General features: G+C 34.9%; 1 protein-coding gene across 1 annotated transcript; it reads right to left on the bottom strand.

Annotated features, from left to right (window-relative positions):
- Positions 1-1,887: 1,887 nt before the first annotated feature.
- Positions 1,888-23,419, bottom strand: LOC123554866 (uncharacterized). Its single transcript, XM_053547042.1, has 11 exons — positions 23,111-23,419; positions 21,007-21,111; positions 19,784-19,926; positions 18,642-18,704; positions 9,092-9,209; positions 7,352-7,528; positions 6,227-6,384; positions 4,445-4,596; positions 3,523-3,635; positions 3,103-3,193; positions 1,888-1,993 (listed from the first exon to the last, which is right to left on the bottom strand). The coding sequence occupies exons 1-11, from the start codon at positions 23,175-23,177 to the stop codon at positions 1,888-1,890; spliced, it is 1,293 nt and encodes a 430-aa protein (XP_053403017.1). The 5' UTR covers positions 23,178-23,419.
- Positions 23,420-24,784: the final 1,365 nt, after the last annotated feature.

The raw sequence follows: 24,784 nt of genomic DNA, 5'->3' as shown, positions 1-24,784 counted from the left end.
ATAATGCCTTACCTGGTCTATATATAATCATATAATTGTATATTTGTGTGGTTAAAGGCACGTAAGCTATATGTTAATTACTTTAGATGATGATGTCCTGTAGTTACATATTATTTACAGCGCCTTAATATTATGATCAAGATAATGAAAACATGATTACAGAAATTCGCACCCAAGACAAAAATCAAACTCCTTAATGTGTTATTCATTTATCAAACATATGTATATATATTTCTGGGGTAGTCGGCTGGGTTGGTAAAATGGTCACTTTCCAAATGGTGCTTTTTCATTTTTTTTTTATTAAAGCATAATTTGAAAGCTCCAATCGATATCTATTAAAGATAAAAGATAATGGTAGATTTCCCGGAAGCACAGAGCACGCTAAACACAACCATAGAGTCATGCATTGCAAAGAAGGCCCACAACAAAAAGAAACTGTAACGTAAAAAATATAGTAGACGCATTACTTCAAAAATCCAACAACAAGTACATTTTAGTTATATGCAAACTACAAAAGGGGGAGGGAGTAATGGGTAAATAAAAGGACGGGATGTTGAGGGAGTGGGAAAAAATGCAAGGCCACGTTCCTAAAACGCAGTCCTCATGAATACACTGTAAACCACAGCAGCGCAAACACGCACGTGCACACTTGATAAACGCGCACACACGCAACTAACAGACATAGATGAACAAAGAAAAATTATGTCTATTTTTAGTTCTGCAAATGAAAAGAAACTATTTAAGTATATCAAACTATTTTTAAAACTTGAATGGGACATATTTTATATCTTTTGAACGAACTACACCACGCAATATCACAGTAACTGGGAAAACTGACTCTTCATCATGGCTTCTGAGCTAGGAGATTGTCTTAACAGAGGATAATCTGTAAAAAGATCACACAAGTACTTTATGGTAGAAACTCATTTTATTTAGTCTCCATGACCCTGGGACAATAAAAATACCACGAAGATAAGTGTTCAAAATACACTTACTGACTTATTAACAGGTATTGCCCGATTGTCCGAGATCCGGAGGAATGAGAGCTAATAATTTTAACTGTTGAACAGCAAACAATTAAAGAAGTGCTCTTTTCATGGCATAAGAAATAAATTTCAAAGTTTTTAACTCTTAATTTTTGACTTTAGCGGTGGTATCCAGTGTTCAACTATAGACCGGTCAGAAACACAAATCATCGACCGGCAATTAATATAATGAGTCATGCAATAATTCATTTTATCTACATTGCAATAAATAGGCAGCTGATAATTTTTCATGAAAAAATGTTTATTCATTGTTGTAATCAAAACACTGATACCAATAAACTACCGTGCACAATTTTGCACATTAGGGCCTCTAGAATTCTATGCAAATATCAAATATTCGTTGATTGTTATTAATTGTATTATTATATCGGATTGGCGGCTGATTTAAATAAATGAGCTACCGATTTCATGCCAGTATAACGACAAAATTGGCCATATTATTCGGACTCAAAGAGATTTTTAGGGTTGCATTCAAATTTTTGTCGCATTCCGGCTTAAGGTTGCATGAGCAAAAGAATTTTATAATTTCATTATTTTCATTTCGGCATACGTAGAGATTACGCAACATTTTGTATGTTTATACGGGAAATACGGAGTTAGTGATACAGATGGATTTTTCGTTTGAAACTTCAAGAATCAAAGGTAAGAAATGACCGAATTTATATTGTCCCATATTAAGTAACAATTTTATAATTAGATATTTAATTTTTTGTTGTTGTTGTTGGGGATTTTTCACATTTAAGATGAAAATTAATGGGACGATTGTTTGAAATAATTTATTAACGTACAGACAGATTCCCAAAAAGTCTGACAGCGTCAATTCTAGAATACGCAACGACTTTCATATCAAATGGGTAAAGCTGGGGAAAAACAGATATAGTGTCGCAGTGGCTGTACCGTTCAAGCCGTCTGAAAAATGAGTGATGAGATGACTGGTAGAACTGCACCTGTAAATATAAAATGTTCAACTGCTGTAAAAAGTGTGTTTAACAGTTTTTTTAGAACAAAATAGAATCACAGTTGACACAGAGTGAGAAAACAGCGCAAGTACATATACAACAAGAGCTGTCGGAGGACAGTAACGCTCGACTAATCAACAGCCTTGTCAACTGAATGAATACAGAAGTACTATTCTTTGAACAGTCGAGCTAAAAAGGTTTGATTGCTGCCAAAACTTTGTGTCAGATGAAGCAACGTAAAAACTGAGCTCTTACATATAAAGATGTGTCCGTTGCTGCAATTGTTATCATGTTTAACAGGTTTCATATTAAAATTAACAGAATCACGTATAATACACAACATTTTGCACAAATACGTTAATTCAACAAGTTATTCACCATTTAATACAGAATTAGAGACAATCAAAGGTAAAGCGTGTCATGATGTTAATCAGATTTACAAAATGTATGTACATTGTCCCCAAGGGATTCTTTCCCAACTGACTGGCAAAAATACAATATTCAGCTACCGAGATATAAACTTTGTACAACAAAACTCAAAAGTAAAACTGATTTTTCGCTGCTCAGTTCTAATTTTGAAGCCAAATTTTGCTATAAGCTCTGAGACCGGTAGTACCTGGACGTTCCCAAGCCTGTTTGAGCTGTTCATGGTGCTGCAATCTTACCTAGTAAGTTTCTGTCAATGTTTTTTGCTTATTACAAAGGGCATTCGTCATTGCACAAGTTGACATGTTTTGCATATAGTGTTTATAATGAGAACCTCAGAAAGCCATAATTATTGAACAAACAGACTTCTTTTTAGGCCTTAGAGGGTCAATGAATTCGGGTCTCTAAGATTTAACAAGTAGAACATCATAATAGGGGTCAATTGAGGTGCGATGATTGGGGTCGAATTATTTTAAGAACGAATGTTATAAGGTATACGTCCGCAGTTAGAGTGTGACAGTGGTATCTCGCAAAAACTATAAAATGCGAAAAGAAACTTAAATAACGTACGAAATTTGATGATCTGAAGTAGTATGACTTTACTTATCTGAACATTTTATCGTTTCTATAACATATTTTTTGCCTGTTTGTAAGGCTTGATAATAACCTACCCTCCACTGGAAATCAAACTGACTGAAGTAGAAGACTGGTCGTCAGTTCCAGGATACCCTACACAGCTAGTAACTTCCAGGATATATTCCACTGGAAAAAAATAAGATATCATAGTGTTTGTATATATTACATACCTTTTACATACGAAAATATTTGTTACATTTATACAGAAAACTGGACCAAATAAAATGAAGCGTTATTGAACTTTTTTCAACAAAAAACCTCCTTTACTCTGTAAAATTCTAATTTGGTTTAAAGATTCCAATTACCATAGATTGAGTAAATTCGCGATACTGACATTTCACCATCTTAAATTGACGGTGTGTCGCTATATTCATGTAAATAATCTAATAAAAGACAGTAAAACAATTTCAAGAATTACCAAATCAATAACAATAATACTAGCATAGAATACATACTTGGAAAGCTGATGGTCCAAGCGACAGGGTTACCAACTATGACTGATGTTAGATTCAAAGAAGCTGTCACTTGAAATGTTGGCTTAATGTTTTTCTTGTCAACGTCTGTCAAACTAAAAGACATAACACATAAAATGTTGGATTGTATAATCAATATCCGAAGAGAAAAGACATCAGAATATTAACTCTTATCGTTGTCCCATTAAATTCTGCTGAAACTTTGCCCACATATTGATAAGAAATTTACACATATTCATAATTTCAAAAAGAACCTTATGTTCGCACATAGTATGAAAACTGGAATTGTTAAATTTTGTGAATGAATAAAGTTTTGCAATTTTGGGAATCTATGGAAATGCCAAAACGAAGCAAGAACATGTGTTATAGTAACCTTCCGTTTTAATACATGTACCTTCAGATGAACCATACAGTCATTCATAAAACAGTACATTGTACTGAGTCTGTGGTTATAAAGATGAATTATGAGACCAGTCTTAGTAAGCAGACTAGCCATTTGTTAATTTCAAGGCGGAACTAAAATCAACCAATCAGATGCTAGACTTTTGAGACAAACTTTATTTTTTATCTTTGAATCCTGGACTTTCTTGTTATTGCGGAAAATTGTTTACAAAACATTTGTCTTTTATTTTATTTCGTCCGGCATGGGCCGAGTTCGGCTTAAGGCATAACATATAGGTAAATACATGGAAGAGCGGTGCCTTTGAGTGATAATGGCACTGGCAATAACCCGAGGGCCCGATTATGATAATGTGATAATACATCAAACAATATTTAAAGCATAAATTTGTTACTATTTATAGGTACTCATGACGTTAAATACATTACGTCTGCCATTCAAAAGAAATAGCAGCATTTTGTACGTGTTTAGGTAAGTGTTTGTATATAAAAAAAGTTTACTGACTTTGCATTGAACGTGTTGTTTATTGCACCCACGTTGCCGGTCTCCGGTATTTCGCTACATTCTATCGTTACAGTAACCATAGATTTTCCTCCATGCATGGTGTAAAATTCAATTCCACTGTAGGTTCCAAAGGTGAGCAGAATAGGTAAATCCTGCAAGGAATACATTAACATTTTGTGTTATAACTAGCTGAAGTAAAATAGGTACAACACAACTGCTTATGTGAAAAGGTCGTCTATCTGAATCCAGGACGAGTTGCATATTCTCTGTAACGATTTACCGAAGAAAATGTCTACGCTCATTCGTTCTTTGCCTCTGATAAATCTAGAGAAGGCGTCAGTTTCTTGCAGAGAACATGTTAATCCAGGAACATTAGCTAGGTTAACATACCGACGTAAAAAAACAAAATACTGTTTAAACTAGAATGTGTCTGTAGGGCACAGGATGTGCCCCCACCGGTACATTTGTCACAAATAAGGGGCAATAATCATGATAATTCAAATGTTTACAGTCTTAAGTGGGTATAGCCTCAAGAAACATTTTATGTAAAGGATTCATTATTCTAGGCCATACACTTTTTGAGCTATGAGTATCACAAACAAAAATCCACCACTATTTTGACTATGTCAAGGACCGTTACTCTATAATTAGAGCCAAAATCTCAAAAAGAATGCCAAGTGAGCAGGGTCACGTCATGATAAAGACTCTGTCGGGTTTCATCAATTTACATGAAATATTTTGACCTATGCACATCATTATGTGAAAATGTGCATTTTTGACTATTTCAGGGGCCTTAACTTTGTAAACTGGGGATAGCGCCAGACAAATAATATATGGTGCACAAGCTTATATCATGATAAAGACTCATGCATGCAAGTTTTCATCAATTTATGTCAAATACTTTTTGAGCTAGGCGCGTCACAATGTGTAAATGTGCAATTTGACTATTTCAGGGGCCTTAACTCTAGATATAGGGGTCGGAGCCAGACAAAAAATAGGTGTGCAAGTTCATATCATGACAAAGACTCATGCAAGGTTTCATCAATTGATATGAAGTACTTTTTTAGCTAGGCGCGTCACAAACCTTTTTCGGACGGACGCACGGACAAGACCAAATCTATATGCCTCCCACCACTCACAGTGGGGGCACAACAAGAGAATCGAAGAAATAGAAGATGTTTTGCGTGTCCAAAGTATGTTGCTGTAAAAATTATATCGGAAAGCTTTTTAAATATTAAACAATTTCCTTGCCCAAACACCGTCAATGTGACTTCTCTGGTCTAACTTTAAACAACAAGTTATGTATCATATTTTCGTCAATATCAGTTTTTTGTACTGATTAATCGACTTGGAAATTTTGAGTGATTCCCAGCATTAATAAAATATATTTGAAGGTTTTTCTGAAGAATATTGAACGCATCCAAACAAAAAAATAGCAGACTCAGTTTAATGCTTAGTGTAATTCAGAATGGTTTAAGAAACGTGCAAAGATTTCTGATTAAAATGTATTCTATTCACTTTAGAGCAACCAGTGATTGTCACGCAACGAATTTTAACTTAATTTAGAGCAAACATTGCTGAATTTTTATCGTAATATATTCTATTAACGTTAGAGCAACCAGTGATAGTCACGCAATGACTTTTTATTCAAATGTATTCTATTTAATTATGATCAACCATTGATTGTTATGCAATGACTTTTGATCTAAATGTATTATTCTCATTTTAGAACAACCGCTGATTGTTGCGTAATGACCTATGATATGAATGCATTCTACTCACTTTAGAGCAACCAGTGATTGTCACAGCGTTTGAGTTGATATCTGCAACATTACACTGTATATCAGATCCTCCTGTTGCGTTCTCCTGCATAGCAAGGTAATAATAATCCGCGGGAAGATTGAATACATCAATACTGTTGTCGGGATTGCAAATAATCTCTGTGAATGAAAAGTTATAATATCGCTGAATACTTTATATACATGGTAATTCACGATACATGTACGTAACATGGCTTAAAATACTGGTGAACACTAAAATATCAGCAGCGAAAAGTGCATGCGAAAATATCGTACTTGACACGTGGATTGGCAAAGTAAACTTGGTCTGACGGTTGCGTAGAGACGTATTAAGGTCGTATCACGTTTTGAATTTCCGGTGAATAATGAAAAAACGAAGAATATTCAGTTCTTTTCAAATACCGTTATGTTCTAATTCAACCAAAAAGTTTCCTTTGTCTACCAGAAAGGAACAATTCTTGTATCTTAATATTTAGGTTTTGTACCTTTATTACAGACAATAAACTAAAACAATAGAAGTTCTTACGTGACTTCGGTGAGCTCAACAAAGCAATTTCAAGCACAAATATTAATGTGGAATGTAAAGTAAGCTACACACTTCAATGTCCTACCAAGATACTTTCAAAAACAATGCATTTGCAGAATGGAGAGATAAAAATAATTTTGACAGCTCGTGAAAACTGATGACAAATTTTGACAGGTGTATGATGACTCATGACCTAATTAAACATTTTCTGTTATTTCTAACTTCCAGTTTGATTTTTTTAAAAATGGGTCTTCTATATTGTAGCTTACAACTCATGAATGAAAACAATAAAAGAATATATTGTTACCTTACTGTCGTTTCGTCTATCCAAGTCACGTACGAATTCCTATTGTTTCAGTCATTTGTCACTAATTAGAGCAACTCACAGTGTTGCAATCATACAAAACACATCCTTTATTTTCATACAGATATTGAGGATTAATCTAATGAACACATGTACTGGAAACACAATTTTAATAACTATTGTGTATTGCAATAATGCTAAACTATCCCAGCCGTGACGTGTCCTTAAGATCATTTTTCTAGAATTAAAATGCTAATTGTCTACATGGAGATGTTTACCTGCGCAAGTAGGCGGGCTTCCGGACCACTGATCACCGATACATGTACGGGTGGCGGGATCGCTCGTGATGATGTAAGCAGCATTGCACGTGTAAGTTACCATATCTCCTTCACCGATCCCAGAATAAGAGGTGTTACCATGAGCAATCTCCTCGGGTGTTCCGCAACCCATCTTAGCTGTGGAAAAATAATCGGTCGGAATAATCCTGATTTGCCTTTTATCAGAAACAGATTTCATGATAGTTAATACTATTTTACTCGGTTAATGACAATGAATAGAAAAGTGTCATTTTACATTGTGCATGTATGCAAAGAGCTATAAAAATAAAATATACTTCTTTGATGCATGAACTAAGATTTTCTGTAAAAGTTCATGGTATTGCGAAAAGCTTCACCATCAGTCTCGTAATTATTTTTGTCTATAATAAAAACAAAGAATGTTCATTCTAATATGCCTGCCGATAAAAGTTACGTTTCCATGATAATATTAACAATGATGATGATGATGATGATGATGTTACTAAGAATGATAGTTTATTATCTTGTATAATCAGAAGGACTACAAATAAAATAAAGTGTATTTTCACAAGTGAACATCCCTTTAAACGTAGGAGCAGAAGTGGGGTCGAGAGAGAGGGTGTGGTCTACCAATTTAGTAAGGCACCTACATCGTTGTATAATTACTGAGTTCTAGTATAAAAATAACAACAAATCTAGCTGTGGAAAATAGAAAGATACACATTTCTTGTTAATTTGTTACATGCTTTCAAGTAAGTTTTTGAAATATTTCAGTGAAAATCTGATAATGCCACAGTGAAAAATATCAAGTATCTTTTACACCAGTGTGGAACTATAAAATGGATTAAATTTATCTTAAACCATTAAAAATGAAGTTAGAATAAAATTTGTTTGTCTTACATGTAAAATTAAAAAATCTTTCACTAGGAAACACCAAATCAAACATTTTCAATGGTGACTTTACGCCACTCTGGATAATTGTTGGTTTTAATGTAAGATAGAAATATGTGTTACAAAATGATTACTAGATGCAATATTTTCACGAACCTGATTTTTCTGGCTGAAGTCAAAACGTGAAGAGAAAAGTTTGAAACCTGAGTGATAATGTCATGTTAAAAACTCTTATTGAACGGCTTGCTAGCCAATTATTATACTGCCCGACGTCCGAAACTTGCTTGTCAATTTGCAAAAATTATTGCCCGGTGTTGGACAGACCTCCGGCAATATTTTTGCCTATTTACAGGAAAACCATTCTATTAGCGTATATAAATTAATATTCAAGTTCAACAGCGAATTACTGCTTCCGAGTTTTGATACCCTGCATGTTTTTTTTTCTTTTTCTCTCTTTTTTTTTTGTTTTTTTTTTTTTGGGTGGGGAAGGGGCGGGGGTTGGGGTGATATTTTTTCCGGAATATAAATTGTGTAAATTAGATAAAAAGATCTTGAAGAACTATGTATGTATGCCTTAAACGCTGGATAAATATGAGTTGCAGTTAAGACAAAGGCAATGTTTATTGTCTATACTTGCTTCCGAAAGTATTAAAATCACAGTAGGTCACTATTAAGGAAAGTTCTTCATCAATTCATATAAACTTCGAAAATATTACATTTTATCCGAATGTCCATTACATTGAGCTACCCTGACTGATTTCTCTGAACTATAAATCAATGACAGAAATTTAGTGTAAAACTGTCTTAAACAGAACACTCTGCCATACGTACGTAATTTGAAATAGCCATCACTTCCAAAACCATAGCTAATACTCATTGCAGCGACTGAATGATTTAGGCCACACCAATTCATCATTATGTTCGAACCGATCTTACTTCCGTTTCCTACCTGATAAAGAAAAAAATCATAAAACGTCAGCATAGTATATAAATTTGAAAATAAATTTACAGAAACCAAATGAAATCGTGTTTTACAAGAAAAATGGCTGGAAAAAACACTTACATGTACCTAACTTGACTTTTATCAGAAACAGATTCAATGATCAGTCCGAACACTATCCAAATAATTTTGATTACCACTTTTAAGTTATATGTTATGCCGGCATCAATCGATTGATACTTGGGTGCCGAATAGTTCAGAATATTGTTCCATGTTACTCGATTAGCAAGGATCATTTTAGGAATATTTGGAATATTTTATGAAATATACGTAAATATTACCTGAACACAACCTCCATCCCAGGAAATCCAAAACCACCGATACTCGGTGGTAAGAACGGCACCCTGAAATATATTTATTCAAATCAGTATGACACTTCGACTGAGTAAACACAATAAACACGAAAAGGATATACAGATCATACTATTCAAGACGGCGCCATTTTTAAATGTCCTTCTAAAACACGACCCTAACTGCGTTGAAGGAGTATATATATTTTCAAATATTTCTAGTTATGATACAGAATATAAACAAAATGATTACACAGTTCATTCTTGACAAGATTTTCGAAAAGACGGACTGATATTTTATTTATTTTGTTGTAGGGTTTAACGTCGCACCGACACAATTATAGGTCATACGGCGACTTTCCAGCTTTGATAGTGGAGGAAGACCCCAGGTGTTCCTCCGTGCATTATTTCATCACGAGCGAGCACCTGGGTAGAACCACCGACCTTCCGTAAGCCAGCTGGATGACTTCCTCATTTGAAAAATTCAACGCCCCGAGTGAGGCTCGAACCCATATCGATGAGAGGCAAGTGATTTGAAGTCAGCGATCTTAACCACTCGGCAAAGGAGGCCCCGAACAGAGAGACAAACTAAAAATAACAAATATAAATATGATGTTTGTTTTGGGTTTAACGCCATTTTTCAACAGTATTTCAGTCATGTAACGGCGGGCAGTTAACCTAACCAGTGTTCCTGGATTCTGTACCAGTACAAACCTGTTCTCCGCAAGTAACTGCCAACTTCCCCACATGAATGATCAGAGGTGGAGGACTAATGATTTCAGACACAGTGTCGTTTATCAAATAGTCACGGAGAACATAAGCCCTGCCCGAGGATCGAACTCGCGACCCCGTGATCCGTAGACCAACGCTCTTACCTACTGAGCTAAGCGGGCGGAAATATAAATATGATCAGTAATAATTGTTAAAATAGTAACTGTTGCAGCAAAAGGATACTGAATGATTTATATAGACTGAGGGAATAAAGAAGCCGGTGATGTAGGCAATTTGTAATAATTTCGAGAATGGCCGCCAGGAAGAACTCAGATATACATGTGAAGCAGGTAAAGTTGCCTCAACAAGCGGACAATGTAAATATATCTAGGTATTAACTAACGACATTTGAAAAAAAAGCGAATGACCGCGTAATAAATATCCTACGTCGTTGTCTGAAGAACTATCAAATTTATTGAAATTTGATTGTCATGTGAAAAAGGTTACATCAAACAATTATAATATCGTATCTTATGTCATATGTTTCAACATATTTAACATTGTTAATAGCATGAACATGATTTTTAGTGTCTTGTTTCTTTTCTTGTTGACTTTGGTACAATAACGCTATATACATTGACACATTCTGAGATATGGTATGTTGAGGGTTGTCTAATTAACTTTATCCTTCTTCAGTTACTTTTTCACAATAAGAACTTGATACTTATGGCATGGTTATTCCTTGCAGACGACTGTTCACTTACGGCATATGTTGATAAATGTGAACCTTGTTTTTGGTTCCTTATAACTGATTGGGTATTACCCCAACCACCAAGCACAATTTCAACGATATCGTTGTCAAAATCACTACGATTTTTTTGTAACAACACGTGGGCGTCAGTATTGCCTGAAATTATACAAAACAAAATAAGATATAGACCAGTAATGGCAATAATTTATCGGTAAATTCCGTGCGATTACGTATTCATGTAAGGCGTTTCGGTGTTCTTCGGACAATAATGTAACTTGCAGGAGCATCTGGCTTAAAACGATCATACTTCTAACAAAAGGCAAACTAGAGTTATGTAACTTGCCCATCTTAAGGTCATCTTTTTTGTGTGGATTATGAAAGCATTCTGTCAAGATGGTTCTGAAACACACCTAAATGGAAAACTTTTACCAAAATTTCTAAATTATAAATTTCAACAAATGAAAGCTTAGAGTTAAGAACCTTGTCCAGTGAGGACACCTCATGACGCTAAAGACTTTTTCGAAGTTTGAAAGCATTTAGCTATATAGTTATAATAAAACTGCTAAAATGCAAAACTTGTGAGACAAGGAGGTGGACGCCTAGCCCGGGAAGCCGTGGATAATATTCGTGCTTTGTCAGAAGAAAACATACCTAATATATGTGCATTACAGATCCCAGTTAATCTGCGCTAATTAGTGTTAATTGGCATTCATCGAGAGTTTCAGATATTATCAAAGTAATTTGCAGTTAGAAAAAAAAGTTAGAAATTGTCAGACTGGATTCCCAGGCTAGTAGACGCCGATGAAATGGTGAAATTAAAGCTCCACTATTTGAAAATTCCAAATATTTCAGCTAATAAAAGTTTGACATGAAAGTCCCGACAATATGGGCATGTCCACTTCATAATGCATACATGTTCTATGTTTCATTTTAACTGGATGAAAAAAGGCGATAACTCCAGAAGACATAATCGTACAAATGTACCGACAATATGCAGCTGTCCAATGCATGCTGATAAAGTATACAAAGAGGTTAGCTTATTGTCAGAGCCAGTCAGCGACCCGTATGTTATTTTATGATCAACGTAATTGAGACTAAAAATGTTAAGGTGCATATATTGTTATACCATTGAACATTTACACAAAAAGGAAACAACTTTCATTTAGAAAGAATTTCTTTGGGTTAATATAGTGCAGAAGCTGGTTCTAAGCTTGCCAATTCATTTGAAATTGTTCGCACAGAAAGCAAGGTAAAAACGCTTTCATGGCATTCAAAAGCTTCGGTCTTTCTCTTTGTTTTCAAACAAAAATCATATCGCCATACCGACCCGTCGAGACACGTCGGTAAAACTGTACAAGAATTTGAGTACATAAAAAGTATTTTAGGACATATACGGACTATCGGACGTTCAAATGCTATATGCATCATGGATATTCGACACCTAGGGCAGACAATATCGAGGGACATTTACAGTTTTGTTATGTATAATCTTTTGACAAGTTGTATTAAATGTCGTTTCCATTTGTTCCAGAATCAGGCTGTTTATATTTACGGCCAAAATATTGTTTAGAACAAAGACGCATACGCACGTATTAATACACGTACAGCGTAGCGTAGTGCAGTGTAGTATAGCATGACATGTCATAGCATGTATGGTGGCAGATACAACCTCTTCAAACGTGCCAACACGCCAGAATGAAATGGCAGAAATAAACCACCATGTAGCATGTCATATCATAATCTTAACAATTACATGACATTTAATAAAAAAATCCGGTCCATACTTTGTTCTTCATGCCTTGCTGTATTCAACATATATTTCCCACTGTAAGAAAACAGTGTGAATACTTATTTTTGATGTCATGTAAGACTAATTGAATGTCTTGTCGGTCAGTTGACAAAAATATTTGCTCTCGGCCCTTCAGACCTCGTGCAGTAGATTTCTAAGAACAAATACTTGCCTTTTGCTTGAAAGACGATGGCTGTTTTGGAGTCGAGCCTACATCCCGTTTGCATACAAGTCAATCAGTTCATAGTTGTAGTTGTCTGGACAGTAAAATGTCTGGTCTGAAAGAAACGAATTAAGTGTTCGTTTAAGGACCCATTCTTATATGTAAAATCGTTATCTAATAGCCTTTTGCAGTTGAACACATTGTTTTAAATTTATGGCCTGTTCAAGAAAGTTCATTATCTCCGAGGGCAGAAAGTTTATTATCTCCGACGGCACTTAACACAAGACAGCAATAATATAAAAGGAAAATTTACAGTTCCTGCATACTGCATTTCCCCCAGTGTCCTCAGTGAAATATAAATTTAATCCCTGAAAACACACTACCTCTAAAGGCCCCGTATCACAGTCGCTGTATGAAATAGGAATTGAACAAAACTTCTCGTTATGAAAGCGCGGTGGTGACTTTACGTTTTGGTGAAGAAATTTCAATGAGAAATTGGAATTTCAGTCAAACCTGTCTATAAAGACCACCCTTGTGAGAGCCAAAATGTGGTCTTTATTGGGAGGTGTTCTTTATTCACTGCTTAAAATATGCTGTAATTGTTAAATAGGAAACAAAACATGTGGTATTTAAAGCCAGGTGGTCTCTGCTCAGAGGTGGTCTTTAACATAGGTTTGACTGTATAGCGAATTGTGATGTCACCACCGAGCTTTCGTACCTTGTACATTCTTCAGTTATCTTTATGATTATAAAAGAGTAATTTAAACGTGAGGCAGAGCTTTATTACATGCTTTGCAGTGAAATATCAAAATATCAGAGTAAAATATACCTGGTATTCTCACTGTGAAAAATATTAAATATATTTTTCATTATTAAGAAACTATAAAATAGGTACCTATAGTCAAAACGTGAAATAAAGAGAAAAATTGTTTGTTTTACATGTAAGATCAAAATATCTTGCACTTATGAACACCATATCTTACCTTATCAGTCGTCGCTACGCCACTCATGAAAATATTGCATCTAGTGTTTACTCGTGAAAGATATTTCAGTCTTACACTATCCTCTATGTTTTCCGCAGTGATATCAATATAAAAATTATATTGTTTGCCAAATCTAAGTTTCACACGTTTATTTGCAATTATGTTCACCCCTTTTTCATGGTCTTTTTCAGGAGGTCACTTTGTTAGTTTGTTGTTATAACAACTAATGCAGTAACAATTAATGTTTTGGAAAGGTACATGTTTGATGCAGCAGTTTACTGTTCCAAACAAAATGTTCTTAAGTGGTAAAAACAAACCTATAAAAACACAGTTAGGTTCACTACCACTCCATGTGCCATTACCCTCACATATACGTGATGAGTTTCCCTGCAGGGCAAAATACTCATAACAAACGTATGTCGCCGTTTCATTGAGAGTCGTTCCTGTTTGGGTAACATCGCCGTGTTGTGGATCAGTCAAGTTACCGCAATCTGTAAAAAAATCAAATTGACAATTTTAACATAAGTTTGTATTTGAAACACGTGCAAGTGCAGTTCTGCGGAGTATTGTTTTCTTTTAGAAATTAAAAAAATCATGCCGTATATTCTCCAATTTGAAGAGTACCTTAATCACGTGACAACAGTATCTAGCAAAGCCGTACCCATTTGAATTTTATATATAAAACTCCGTCTTCAAATTTTGCTACAAGGTTTAGTTTACATCACAGAAAAAAATGGATTAAAATATATTAATATAAAAGGTCACATCTGAAGTTATGAAGTTGTACCATCAAACGATTTCTTACCATCATGTCCAGAAGGCACGCCACAGCCATTTAATATTACCGTCCTATTATGGACTGACACACTAACGACACACTGATGAAGTGGAAACATTGTAGTCCATTGAATTTACTCAAACCTAGTTAGTCTAAGATAAACAAGAGCTGTCGGTTGACAGCGCGCTCGACTATTCGAAGAATTGATGGAAGTATTGGGTCAAAATATTACCATAGATTTTCAGACAAAAGGAGACAGACAAAGCACAGGTGCCCGTCCATTCTTGGTGCCCATATGGGTGCCGCCCCAACACTGTTTTAAGCCTAAAGCGAAAAAAAAAATTTTGAAATATTTTTTTGCTATATATTCTCTTATATGGAAAAGGTGCTTGTGTTTACTAGGACACGCTGTGGAACAACCAAAATGTCCAGTTCAGTAACAGCTGAGGCTACCTTGCTGCAATTTACACACCATGCATTTATAAAATAGTAAACAATCTTGTTCTGCCTAGTAAACAGCCTTAAATAACTTACATTTAAATTCAAACAAGCCAAATTGTCTAGACACTTGCAAAATAACAGTGACGATCGGCCATTTTGTTTCAAAACGAAAGTAGAAAACCTACTCCGTTGTTGGAGTCTTAGAATTTAAATGTAAGTTATTTAAGGTTGTATACTAGGTAGAATAGGATTGTTTACTGTTTTCTAAATGTCCGATGTGTAAATAGCAGCAGGGTAGCTTGCATTGGTATTGAACTGGACATTTTGGTTGTTCCAGGGCGTGTCCTAGAAAACCTCCATAGCGTTACGGCAACACAAGCACCTTTTCCATATAAGAGTATATATAGGAAAAAGAAAATTCATTTTTTTTCGTTTTAGGCTTAAAAGTGTTTATAATTTTTTTTTTTTTTTTTTTTTTTTTTTTTTTTGAGGGGGCGGCACCCATATGGGCACCAAGACTGGACGGGCACTTGTGAGACAAAGTACCTGCATTTGTGGATTTGGATAAGTCTTGCACAATATGGCAATGTGCGAACATGATGGTAAGCAGGTGTTCAAAGTTTCAAAGCCATATATGAAACTGTTTAGACAAAATATCGAATGGTCAAAAAAAAAAACTGAGCTAAAGTCCTTGTCCTAGTTATATAGTCTTGCCTACATATGGTAAACAACTGGTCAAAGTTTCACAGCTACATGACGAACAGGTTAGGCAAAATTTTTTTTACACTGTATGATATCTAGTAGAAATCATTTTAAAGAAGACTGTTTTTGTTGTTTTTGTACCGGTACTAAATATTGGTATAAAATGAATTCTCAATTCTGAGGTTTTGACAGGTCTTTCTGTTCGGCACCTCCCGTAGGCGTTAAGCGGAAATAGCCGAAGCATGTCGTCTGCGCTCCTTGCTAAATTATCCGATATTGATCTGTTTATTGAGCTATGGCGAGTAGGATAGCTCTACTTATTCTTCGAATAGTTGAGCTAAAAATGTTGTACATACCCAAAGTATGGCAACACCATTTCTCTAGCATTAAAATGCTAATTGTCTATATGGTGATGTTTACCTGCGCAAGTAGGCGGGCTTCCGGACCATTGACCACTGATACATGTACGGGTGGCGGAATCGCTCGTGATGATGTAAGCGGCATTGCACGTGTAAGTTACCATATCTCCTTCACCGATTCCAGAATAAGACATGTTACCATGAGCAATCTCCTCGGGTGTTCCGCAACTCATCTTAGCTGTGGAATAATTATTGATTAGAATAATCCTGATTTGACTTTTATCAGAAACAGATTCCATGATAGTTTATAGTATAAACTATTTTACTCGGTTAATGACAATGAATAGAAAAGTGTCATTTTACATTGTACATGTATGCAAAGAGCTATGAAAATAAAATATACTTCTTTGATGCATGAACTAAGATTTTCTGTAAAAGTTCATGGTATTGCGAAAAGCTTCACCATCAGTCTCGTAATTATTTTCATCTGTGATAAAAACAAAGAATGTTCATTCCAACATGCCTGCCGATACACTTATGTTTCCATGATAATACTAATAATGATAATGATGATGATATAATAATGATAGTTTATTATCTTGTATCTTCAGAAGGGCCACAAAAATAATGAGTATTTTCACCAATGAACCCTTTAAACGTAGGAGTAGAAGTTGGGTCGAGAAAGAGGGTTTGGTGTACAAACTTAGTAAGTCACCTACACCGTTGTATAATTACTAAGTATAAAAATAACAACAAATTTAGCTGTGGGAAATAGAAAGATACACATTTCCTGATATTTTGTTACATGCTTTCCAGTAAGATTTTGAAATATCTGAGTGAAAATCTGATAATGTCAGTGAAAAATATCAAGTATCTTTTACACCAGTATGGAACTATACAATGGATAAAAATTATCTAAAACCATTAAAAATGAAATTAAAATAATATTTGCTTGTCTTAAATGTAAAATTAAAAAATCATTTGCTAGGAAACACCCGACCATTCATTTTCAATCGTGACTTTACGCCACTCAAGATATTTGTTTATTTCAATGTAAGTTAGAAAAATGTATTACCAAATGATTACTAGATGCAACATTTTCACGATCCTTGATTTTTCTGGGCTAAAGTCAAAACGTGAAGAAACTTTAATGATAATGTCATGCTAAAAACACTTTGAATTAAACGGCTTGCTAACCAATAACTATACTGCCTGAGACCCGAAACCTGCAGGTTAATTTGCTAAAATTATTGCCCGGTGTCCGAAGCTGGACGGGCAATAGTCGGACAGTCCTCCGGCAATATTTGACTCTTTACAGGAAAACCATTCTGTTAGCGTATATAAGTTAATATTCTAGTTCAACAGCGAATTACTGCATGTTTTTTTCTTTTTCCCTTTTTTTTTTTTTTTTTTTTTTTTGGTGGGGGGGGGGGGGGGGGGGGGGATATTTTTTTCCGGAATATGAATTGTGTAAATTAGATAAAATGATCTTGAAGAACTATTTATGTATGCCTTAAACGCTGGATAAATATGAATTGCAGTTAAGACAAAGGCAATGTTTATTGTCTATACTTGCTTCCGAAAGTATTAAAATCACAGTAGGTCACTTTTAAGGAAAGTTCTTCATTAATTCATATAAACTTCGAAAATATTACATTTTTTCCGAATGTCCATTATAGTGAGCTAGTCTCACTGATTTCTCTAAACTATAAATCAATGACAGAAATTTAGTCTAAAATTGTCCTAAACAGAACAATCTGCCATACGTACGTAATTTGAAATAGCCATCACTTCCAAAACCATAGCTAATACTCATTGCAGTAATTGAATGATTTAGGCCACACCAATTCAGCATTCTGTTCGAACCGATCTTACTTCCGTTTCCTACCCGGTAAAGAAAAAAAAAATCATAAAACCTCAGGTAGGGAAGCCAAACAAAAGTACGGAATGACTTGTTTTATAGAAATTTAAAAAGACTGACTAGTATATAAATTTGAAAATAAAATTACAGAAACCAATGAAATCGTGTTTTCAAAGAAAAATGGCTGGAAAAGCACTTACATGAACCTAACTTGACTTTCATCAGAAACAGATTCAATGATAGTTTATACTATTTTACTTGGTTAATAACGATGAATAGAAAAGTGTTATCATTTTACCAACAGATCGCTATCTCTAGATGAATTTCAACTAAGGGATATTCCCCCGTTTTTATTTAAAACAGTCCGTACACTATCCAAATAATCTGATTACCATTTTATTAATATGTTATGCCTTTTAGGAGTACACGGCATCACGTGACTTACACTTGGGTGCCAAATAGTTCAGAATATTGTTTCATGTAATTCGATTAGCAAGGATCATTTCAGGAATATTTGAAACATTTTATCAAATAAATATACGGTAAATATTACCTGAACACAACCACCATCCCAGGATATCCAAAACCACTGATACTCGTTGTTTAGAACGGGACCCTGAAATATATTTATTAAAATCAGTACGACACTTCGACTGAGTAAACACAATAAACACGAAAAGGATATACAGATCATACTATTCAAGACGGCGCCATTTTTAAATGTCCTTCTAAAAGTCGGCCTTAACTGCGTTGAAAGAGTATATATACTTTCAAATGATTACTCAGTTCATTTTTGACAAGATGGCCGCCATTTTCGAAAAGACAGACTGTTAATTTATTTATTTTGTTGGGTTTAACGTTGCATCGACACAATTATAGGTCATATGGCGACTTTCACAAGCGGGCACCTGGGTAGAACCACCGACCTTCCGTAAGCCAACTGGATGGCTTCCTCATTTAAAAAAAAAAATTCAACGCCCCGAGTGAGGCTCGAACCCACATCGATTAGGGGCAAGTGATTTGAAGTCAGCGATCTTAACCACTCGGCCAAGGAGGCCCCGAACAGATGGACTGAAACTAAATAACAAATATAAATATGATCAGTAATAATTGTTAAAAAAGTAACTGTTGCAGCAAAAAGATACTGAATGATTTATTAAGACTAAGGGAATAAAGAAGCCGGTGATGTAGGCAATTTGTAATAATTTCGAGAATGGCCGCCAGGAAGAACTCAGATATACATGTGAAGCAGGAAAAGTTGCCTAACAACTCATTGTAGCTCTAAGTTTGAAAGAAAGCGGACAATGTAAATATATCTAGGTATTAACTAAAGACATTTGAAAAAAAAGCGAATGACCGCGTAATGAATATCCTACGCCGCTGTCTGAAGAACTATCAAATTTATTGAAATTTGAATGTCAAGGTTAGATCAGAATTATAATATCCTATCTTATGTCATATATTTCGCCATATTTAACATTGTTAATAGCATAAACATGATTTTTAGTGTCTTGTTTCTTTTCTTGTTGACTTTGGTACAATGACGCTATACATTGACGTATTCTGAGCGAAATGTACATGTATATGGTATGTTGGGGGTTGTCTAATTAACTTTATACTTCTTCAGTTACTTTTTCACAGTAAGAACATGATACTTATGGCATGGTTATTCCTTGCAGACGACTGTTCACTTACGTAATATGTTGATAAAGCTTGACCAAATATTTGGTTCCTCATAACTGACCGGGTATTACTCCAACCACCAAGCACAATTTCAACGATATCGTTGACAACATCACTATGATTTTTTTGTAACAACACGTGGGCGTCATGCATGCCTGAAATTATACAAAGAAATAAGTGGCAATAATTCATCGGTAAATTCGGTGCGATTACGTATTCGTGTTAGGCGTTTCGGTGTTCTTCGGACAATAATGTAGCTTGCAGTGGCTTTTCGTTCATTCCGGAGAATGCCGAAATCGCATACGGAAAATGTAAGCAGACGGAAAATGTGTAAAGAGACGGAAATTTACGACAGTCATTACGGATCTATTACCATAAGGCATAAACAAAAACTCTACTGTAAAAAAAATTATAATTGTAACAAAATGCAAACTAGAGTTATGTAACTTGCCCATCTTCCGGTCATCTCATATGGAAATTGTTTGTGTGGATTATGAATGCACCTACATGGAAAACTTTTACAAAAATTTCTAATGTGTTTATATTCTATAATCAGTTTTTACTGGTGCCTTCCCTTAACCATTGCACTTACACTGCATTTTTGTCACCAGTATTTATGTATCATACTATGATCCTGTTTATGATTTTTACGCCAAACTCTGTTAAATTTTGACGTTTTTGTCATTGACGTTTCAAATGTCATAAGCATCCCGCATATTCGACACCTAGGGCAGACAATATCGAGGGACATTTAAAGTTTTCTTACTTATATAATCCTTTGACAAGTTGTATTAAAAGTCGTTTTCGTTTGTTACAGAATTAGGCTATTTATATTTATGGCCAAAATATTGTTTAGAACAGAGACGCACGTACATGTACACGTACAAAGCAGCGTAGTTCAGTGTAGTATAGCATGACATGTCATAGCATGTATGGTGGCAGATACAACCTCTTCAAACGCGCCAACACGCCAGAACAAAATGGCAGATATAAGCCACCATATAGCATGCCATATCATAATCTTAACAATTACATGACATTTTATAAAAAAAATCCGGTCCATATTTTGTTCTTCATGCCTTGCTGTATTCAACATATATTTCCCACTGTAAGAAAATAGTGTGAATACTTATTTTTGATGTCATGTAAGACTTATTGAATGCCTTGTCGGTCACTGAGTTGGCAAAAATCCTTCAGAACTCGGGCAATAGAATTGTAAAAACAAGTATACTTGCCTTTTGTTTGAAAGACGATGGCTGTTTTCATGTCGAGTCTAATTCCGTTTTCATACAAGTCATGCTGTTCATAGCTGTGGACGTCTGAACAGTAAAATGTCAGGTCTAAAAGAAACAAATTAAGTGTTCGTTTGAGGACCCATTTTTCAATGTAATATCGTTGTTTAATAGCCTATTGCGGTTGAGTCGCTACCGAGCTTTCATACCTTGGACATACTTCAGTTATCTTTGTCGTAATAAAAGAGTAATTAAAACATGAGCTTTATTACATGCTTTGCACAGAAATATCGAAATATTAGAGCGAAATATATCTGGTATTTTCACAGTGAAAAATATTAAATATATTTTTCACTGTTAAGAAACTATAAAATGGGTAACTATAGTCAAACAACGTGAAATAAAGAGAACAAGGAGCTCCGTTCAATAAACGCTTGATGCCCCCGGTGGCATCCTTGTCAATACAAAGCAACCTAAGTCAAAAACGAGGTTAAGGTCAAACTGAGGTCAGTTGATGTTTGAAGATGAGGAATGGTCACAGGTTACATCTGTATTAGTATCAATTCATTCTTGTAAGCGGTATTAATGCTAGACGAAACGGTCCCATTTGGTTAACCAAGAGATGACCCATATAAAGCAACGTAAGTCCAAAATGAGGTCAAGGTCAAGGTCAAACTGAGGTCAGGTGATGTTTGAAGATGAGGAATGGTCACAGGTTACATCTGTATTAGTGTTAATTCATTCGTGTAAGCGGTATTGATGCTAGACGAAACGGTCCCATTTGGTTAACCAAGAGATGGCCCATATAAAGCAACCTAAGTCCAAAATGAGGTCAAGGTCAAGGTCAAACTGAGGTCAGGTGATGTCTGAAGATGAGGAATGGTCACAGGTTACATCTGCATTAGTATCAAGTCATTCTAGTAAGGGGCAGTGATGCTAGACGAAACGGTCCCATTTGGTTAACCTCGTACGGACGGACGGACGAACGAACGGACGGACGGACAGGACGATCACTATATGCCTCCCGCATCAGTAGATGCCGGGGGCATAAAAATTACTTGTTTTACATGTAAGATCAAAATATCTTTCACTCATGAACACCATATCTTATACATATCTCTCCTGGCTATGCCTCTCATGAAAATATTGCATCTTGTGTTTACTAGTGAAAGATAGTTCAGATTTACCCTGAAACAAATATCCTCTATGTTTTTCGCAGTGATATCAATATTTATTACATACTCGTTTCTATTCCCCGTTAAGTTACACCGGTACCGGAAACGTCAATATTTTTCCATACACTGACGCCTGAATTTTATATCGGGTGCGTGACGTAATTCAGTGTGTGTTGTTGCACTATTTTTTCTATTTAGTTCAGTACTGTCAATCCTATTCAGGCTATTGAACATATTTCAATATTATTATGTAGATGCGTATGTAATAACAAGAGCTGTCACAGGAGACAGCGTGCTCGACTATTTCGATGCTGGATAGTGAAACTGTGCACATCTGAGAAAACTGGAGCTGTCACTGGAGTGTTTATTAACTCCAATGGTGGGTGAAGATATTGCACAATAGCCTGAGTCTGTGTCAAAAATATTAAGTAATAAGAGAAGTACAGATAAAGTGTATCAAAAAAAAAATACACCGTAACTGAGGTAAAGTCCTTGTCCTAGTTATATAGTCTTGCCTACAAATGGTAAACAAGTGGTCAAAGTTTCAAAGCTACATGACGAACAGGTTAGGCAAAATATTTTTATACTGTATGATATCTAGTAGAAATCATTTTAAAGAAGACTGTTTTTGTTGTTTTTGTACCGGTACTAAATATTGGTATAAAATTAATTCTCAATTCTCAGGTTTTGACAGTCTTTCTGTTCGGCACCTCCCGTAGGCGTTAAGCGGAAATAGCCGAAGCATGTCGTCTGCGCTCCTTGCTAAATCTGTTTATTGACCTCAGACAATAGAAGAGAGACAACTGTGTATAGCGTTGATCTTAATAAACAAGGGAAGATAATAGTACCGATTTTTATCCAATTCTTCAGTATGGCGAGTAGGATAGCTCTACTTATTCTTCGAATAGTCGAGCTAAAAAAGTTTTACGTACTCAAAGTATGGCAACACCTGGCAAGAATGATCCAGAAACATAGTCGTAAAAACGTCTTCCCATCCATCACAGAAATATCAAAATTCGAATGAATGATGTTCTAGTGCTGAAAATAAAACGTACACTATTTCACAGCCGTACAGAGAAAAGAGAACATGTTACCTTTCTTGAAAATGCCCTCGTAAAATGAAAAACAAATGAAAGGTCCAAAAATATGAGAACCAAGTTTACAGGATGTGAATCTTGGTCACTTTAAAAAAAAACAACAACAAAATAACCATAGATAACCTAAAAAACTGTCCACAATTTTACTTATTTGGTAAAATATAAGCTAAAAATAGTTAAAAATGGTTAAAAACCTAATAATCCTATCATTCAACAATTCATTTTCGAGAAATTATATACTGGTATTCTTTCTGATCTCCCGTGTGTTGAAAGAAAACTGTTGCAGGAAGGTTCGAAAATTTATGTTTTCGTACACTAATGTTTTCGTACACAACATCGCCAATAAAGCTATTTATGGTCGCAAATGCCATAACAAAGGTATTGTGCAATGTTTTCCGAGGCGGTTAAGAGGTACATTAAAAATTCTTTTCTAATAGTTGCGAATGAAAAATAACTTCTGTAACTGTTTTAGCCTAAATGTGAACGTTTTTAAGGTCACTGACTAAAAACGGATTAACGTTAACGTTGTGCTGTCAGGCTTTTTGTACAAAGTCTTTAAAGATAATGTGATAAATAAAGCAATAAAAAGCTGTATATAATATCATCATCAATTGATGTGTAAAAAGATTCATTTTTTTCTTTGTTTTAAAGTTTAATTTAAGATTTAAAAATAAAATGAATATATAAAAGTAAAATATTACTTGTGAAAACGTTTTGGTTTTTTTATTACTGGTCACGCTTATTATTAACGAAGACAATGTCGTGTTCAAAATTTAGCCAAACGTCTACGTTATACGATACACATGATTATAAAAATAATACAAAGAAAAATGAAAGGTAGCTTTTGGTTTTTCAATGAAAATGCAATTAATTCCATTTTATGAAATATGGAGGGGAAAAGTGAAATACTGTGATAAAGGGGAACGATGACGGTGTAAATTTACATCGAGAATTAAATAGATTTTATTTTTTATTTTTCGGTAAGTCTGCATGCTAAATTCTACTTTCTGATCAAAGGCACTGACCTGAAATCGTACGACAACAAAAACAAAAAAGAAGGGAAAATTTTAAGATATCACAACATTATTGCTATATTTCTTAAGAAGGCTACTGATAGATTATGTGAAGTGTATTCAGTAAGATCATTGGTACAATGTTTTTAAAATATAGAATTGTAGAATTTTCCGCAAATAAATTCAAAGTTCTTACCTTCTGAGTATAATGCCTTTAATGACTTCCTTCTAATCTAACTGTCCGATACCCGCATAGACTTGGAAGCGAATGAATTATTGAATAAATGACAGTCTATTTATTGCGTACACCTTCCTCGCTCACTGGGCGAAATTCTCGTGAATTACATGATTTTACTTGAGCAGAATGTTACAACGAGGGAGGTTCGTCCTGGTTAGTAATCAGTATTTTGTAGATGATGTCCTCTAGATATATTAATAAGCACTACAACTAAGTTTGCGTTATATTGTGCTGTAATATTTTATAAACGTTTCATGC

The sequence above is a fragment of the Mercenaria mercenaria genome, chromosome 7, assembly GCF_021730395.1.
Source record: "Mercenaria mercenaria strain notata chromosome 7, MADL_Memer_1, whole genome shotgun sequence".
NCBI classification, from domain to species: domain Eukaryota; kingdom Metazoa; phylum Mollusca; class Bivalvia; order Venerida; family Veneridae; genus Mercenaria; species Mercenaria mercenaria.
Note: the sequence above shows the minus strand (reverse complement) of the source record. Positions and strands in the feature narration are given on the sequence as shown.

Coding starts and splice junctions, on each gene's coding strand:
- LOC123554866 (XM_053547042.1), bottom strand. CDS start 23,177: ATGGATGGGAAGACGTTTTTACGACTATGTTTCTGGATCATTCTTGCC. Junction 3,194..3,522: donor TTGGACCATCAGCTTTCCAA/GTATGTATTCTA, acceptor ATTTTTTTCCAG/TGGAATATATCCTGGAAGTT. Junction 1,994..3,102: donor AGTTTGATTTCCAGTGGAGG/GTAGGTTATTAT, acceptor TTATATTTACAG/GTGCAGTTCTACCAGTCATC.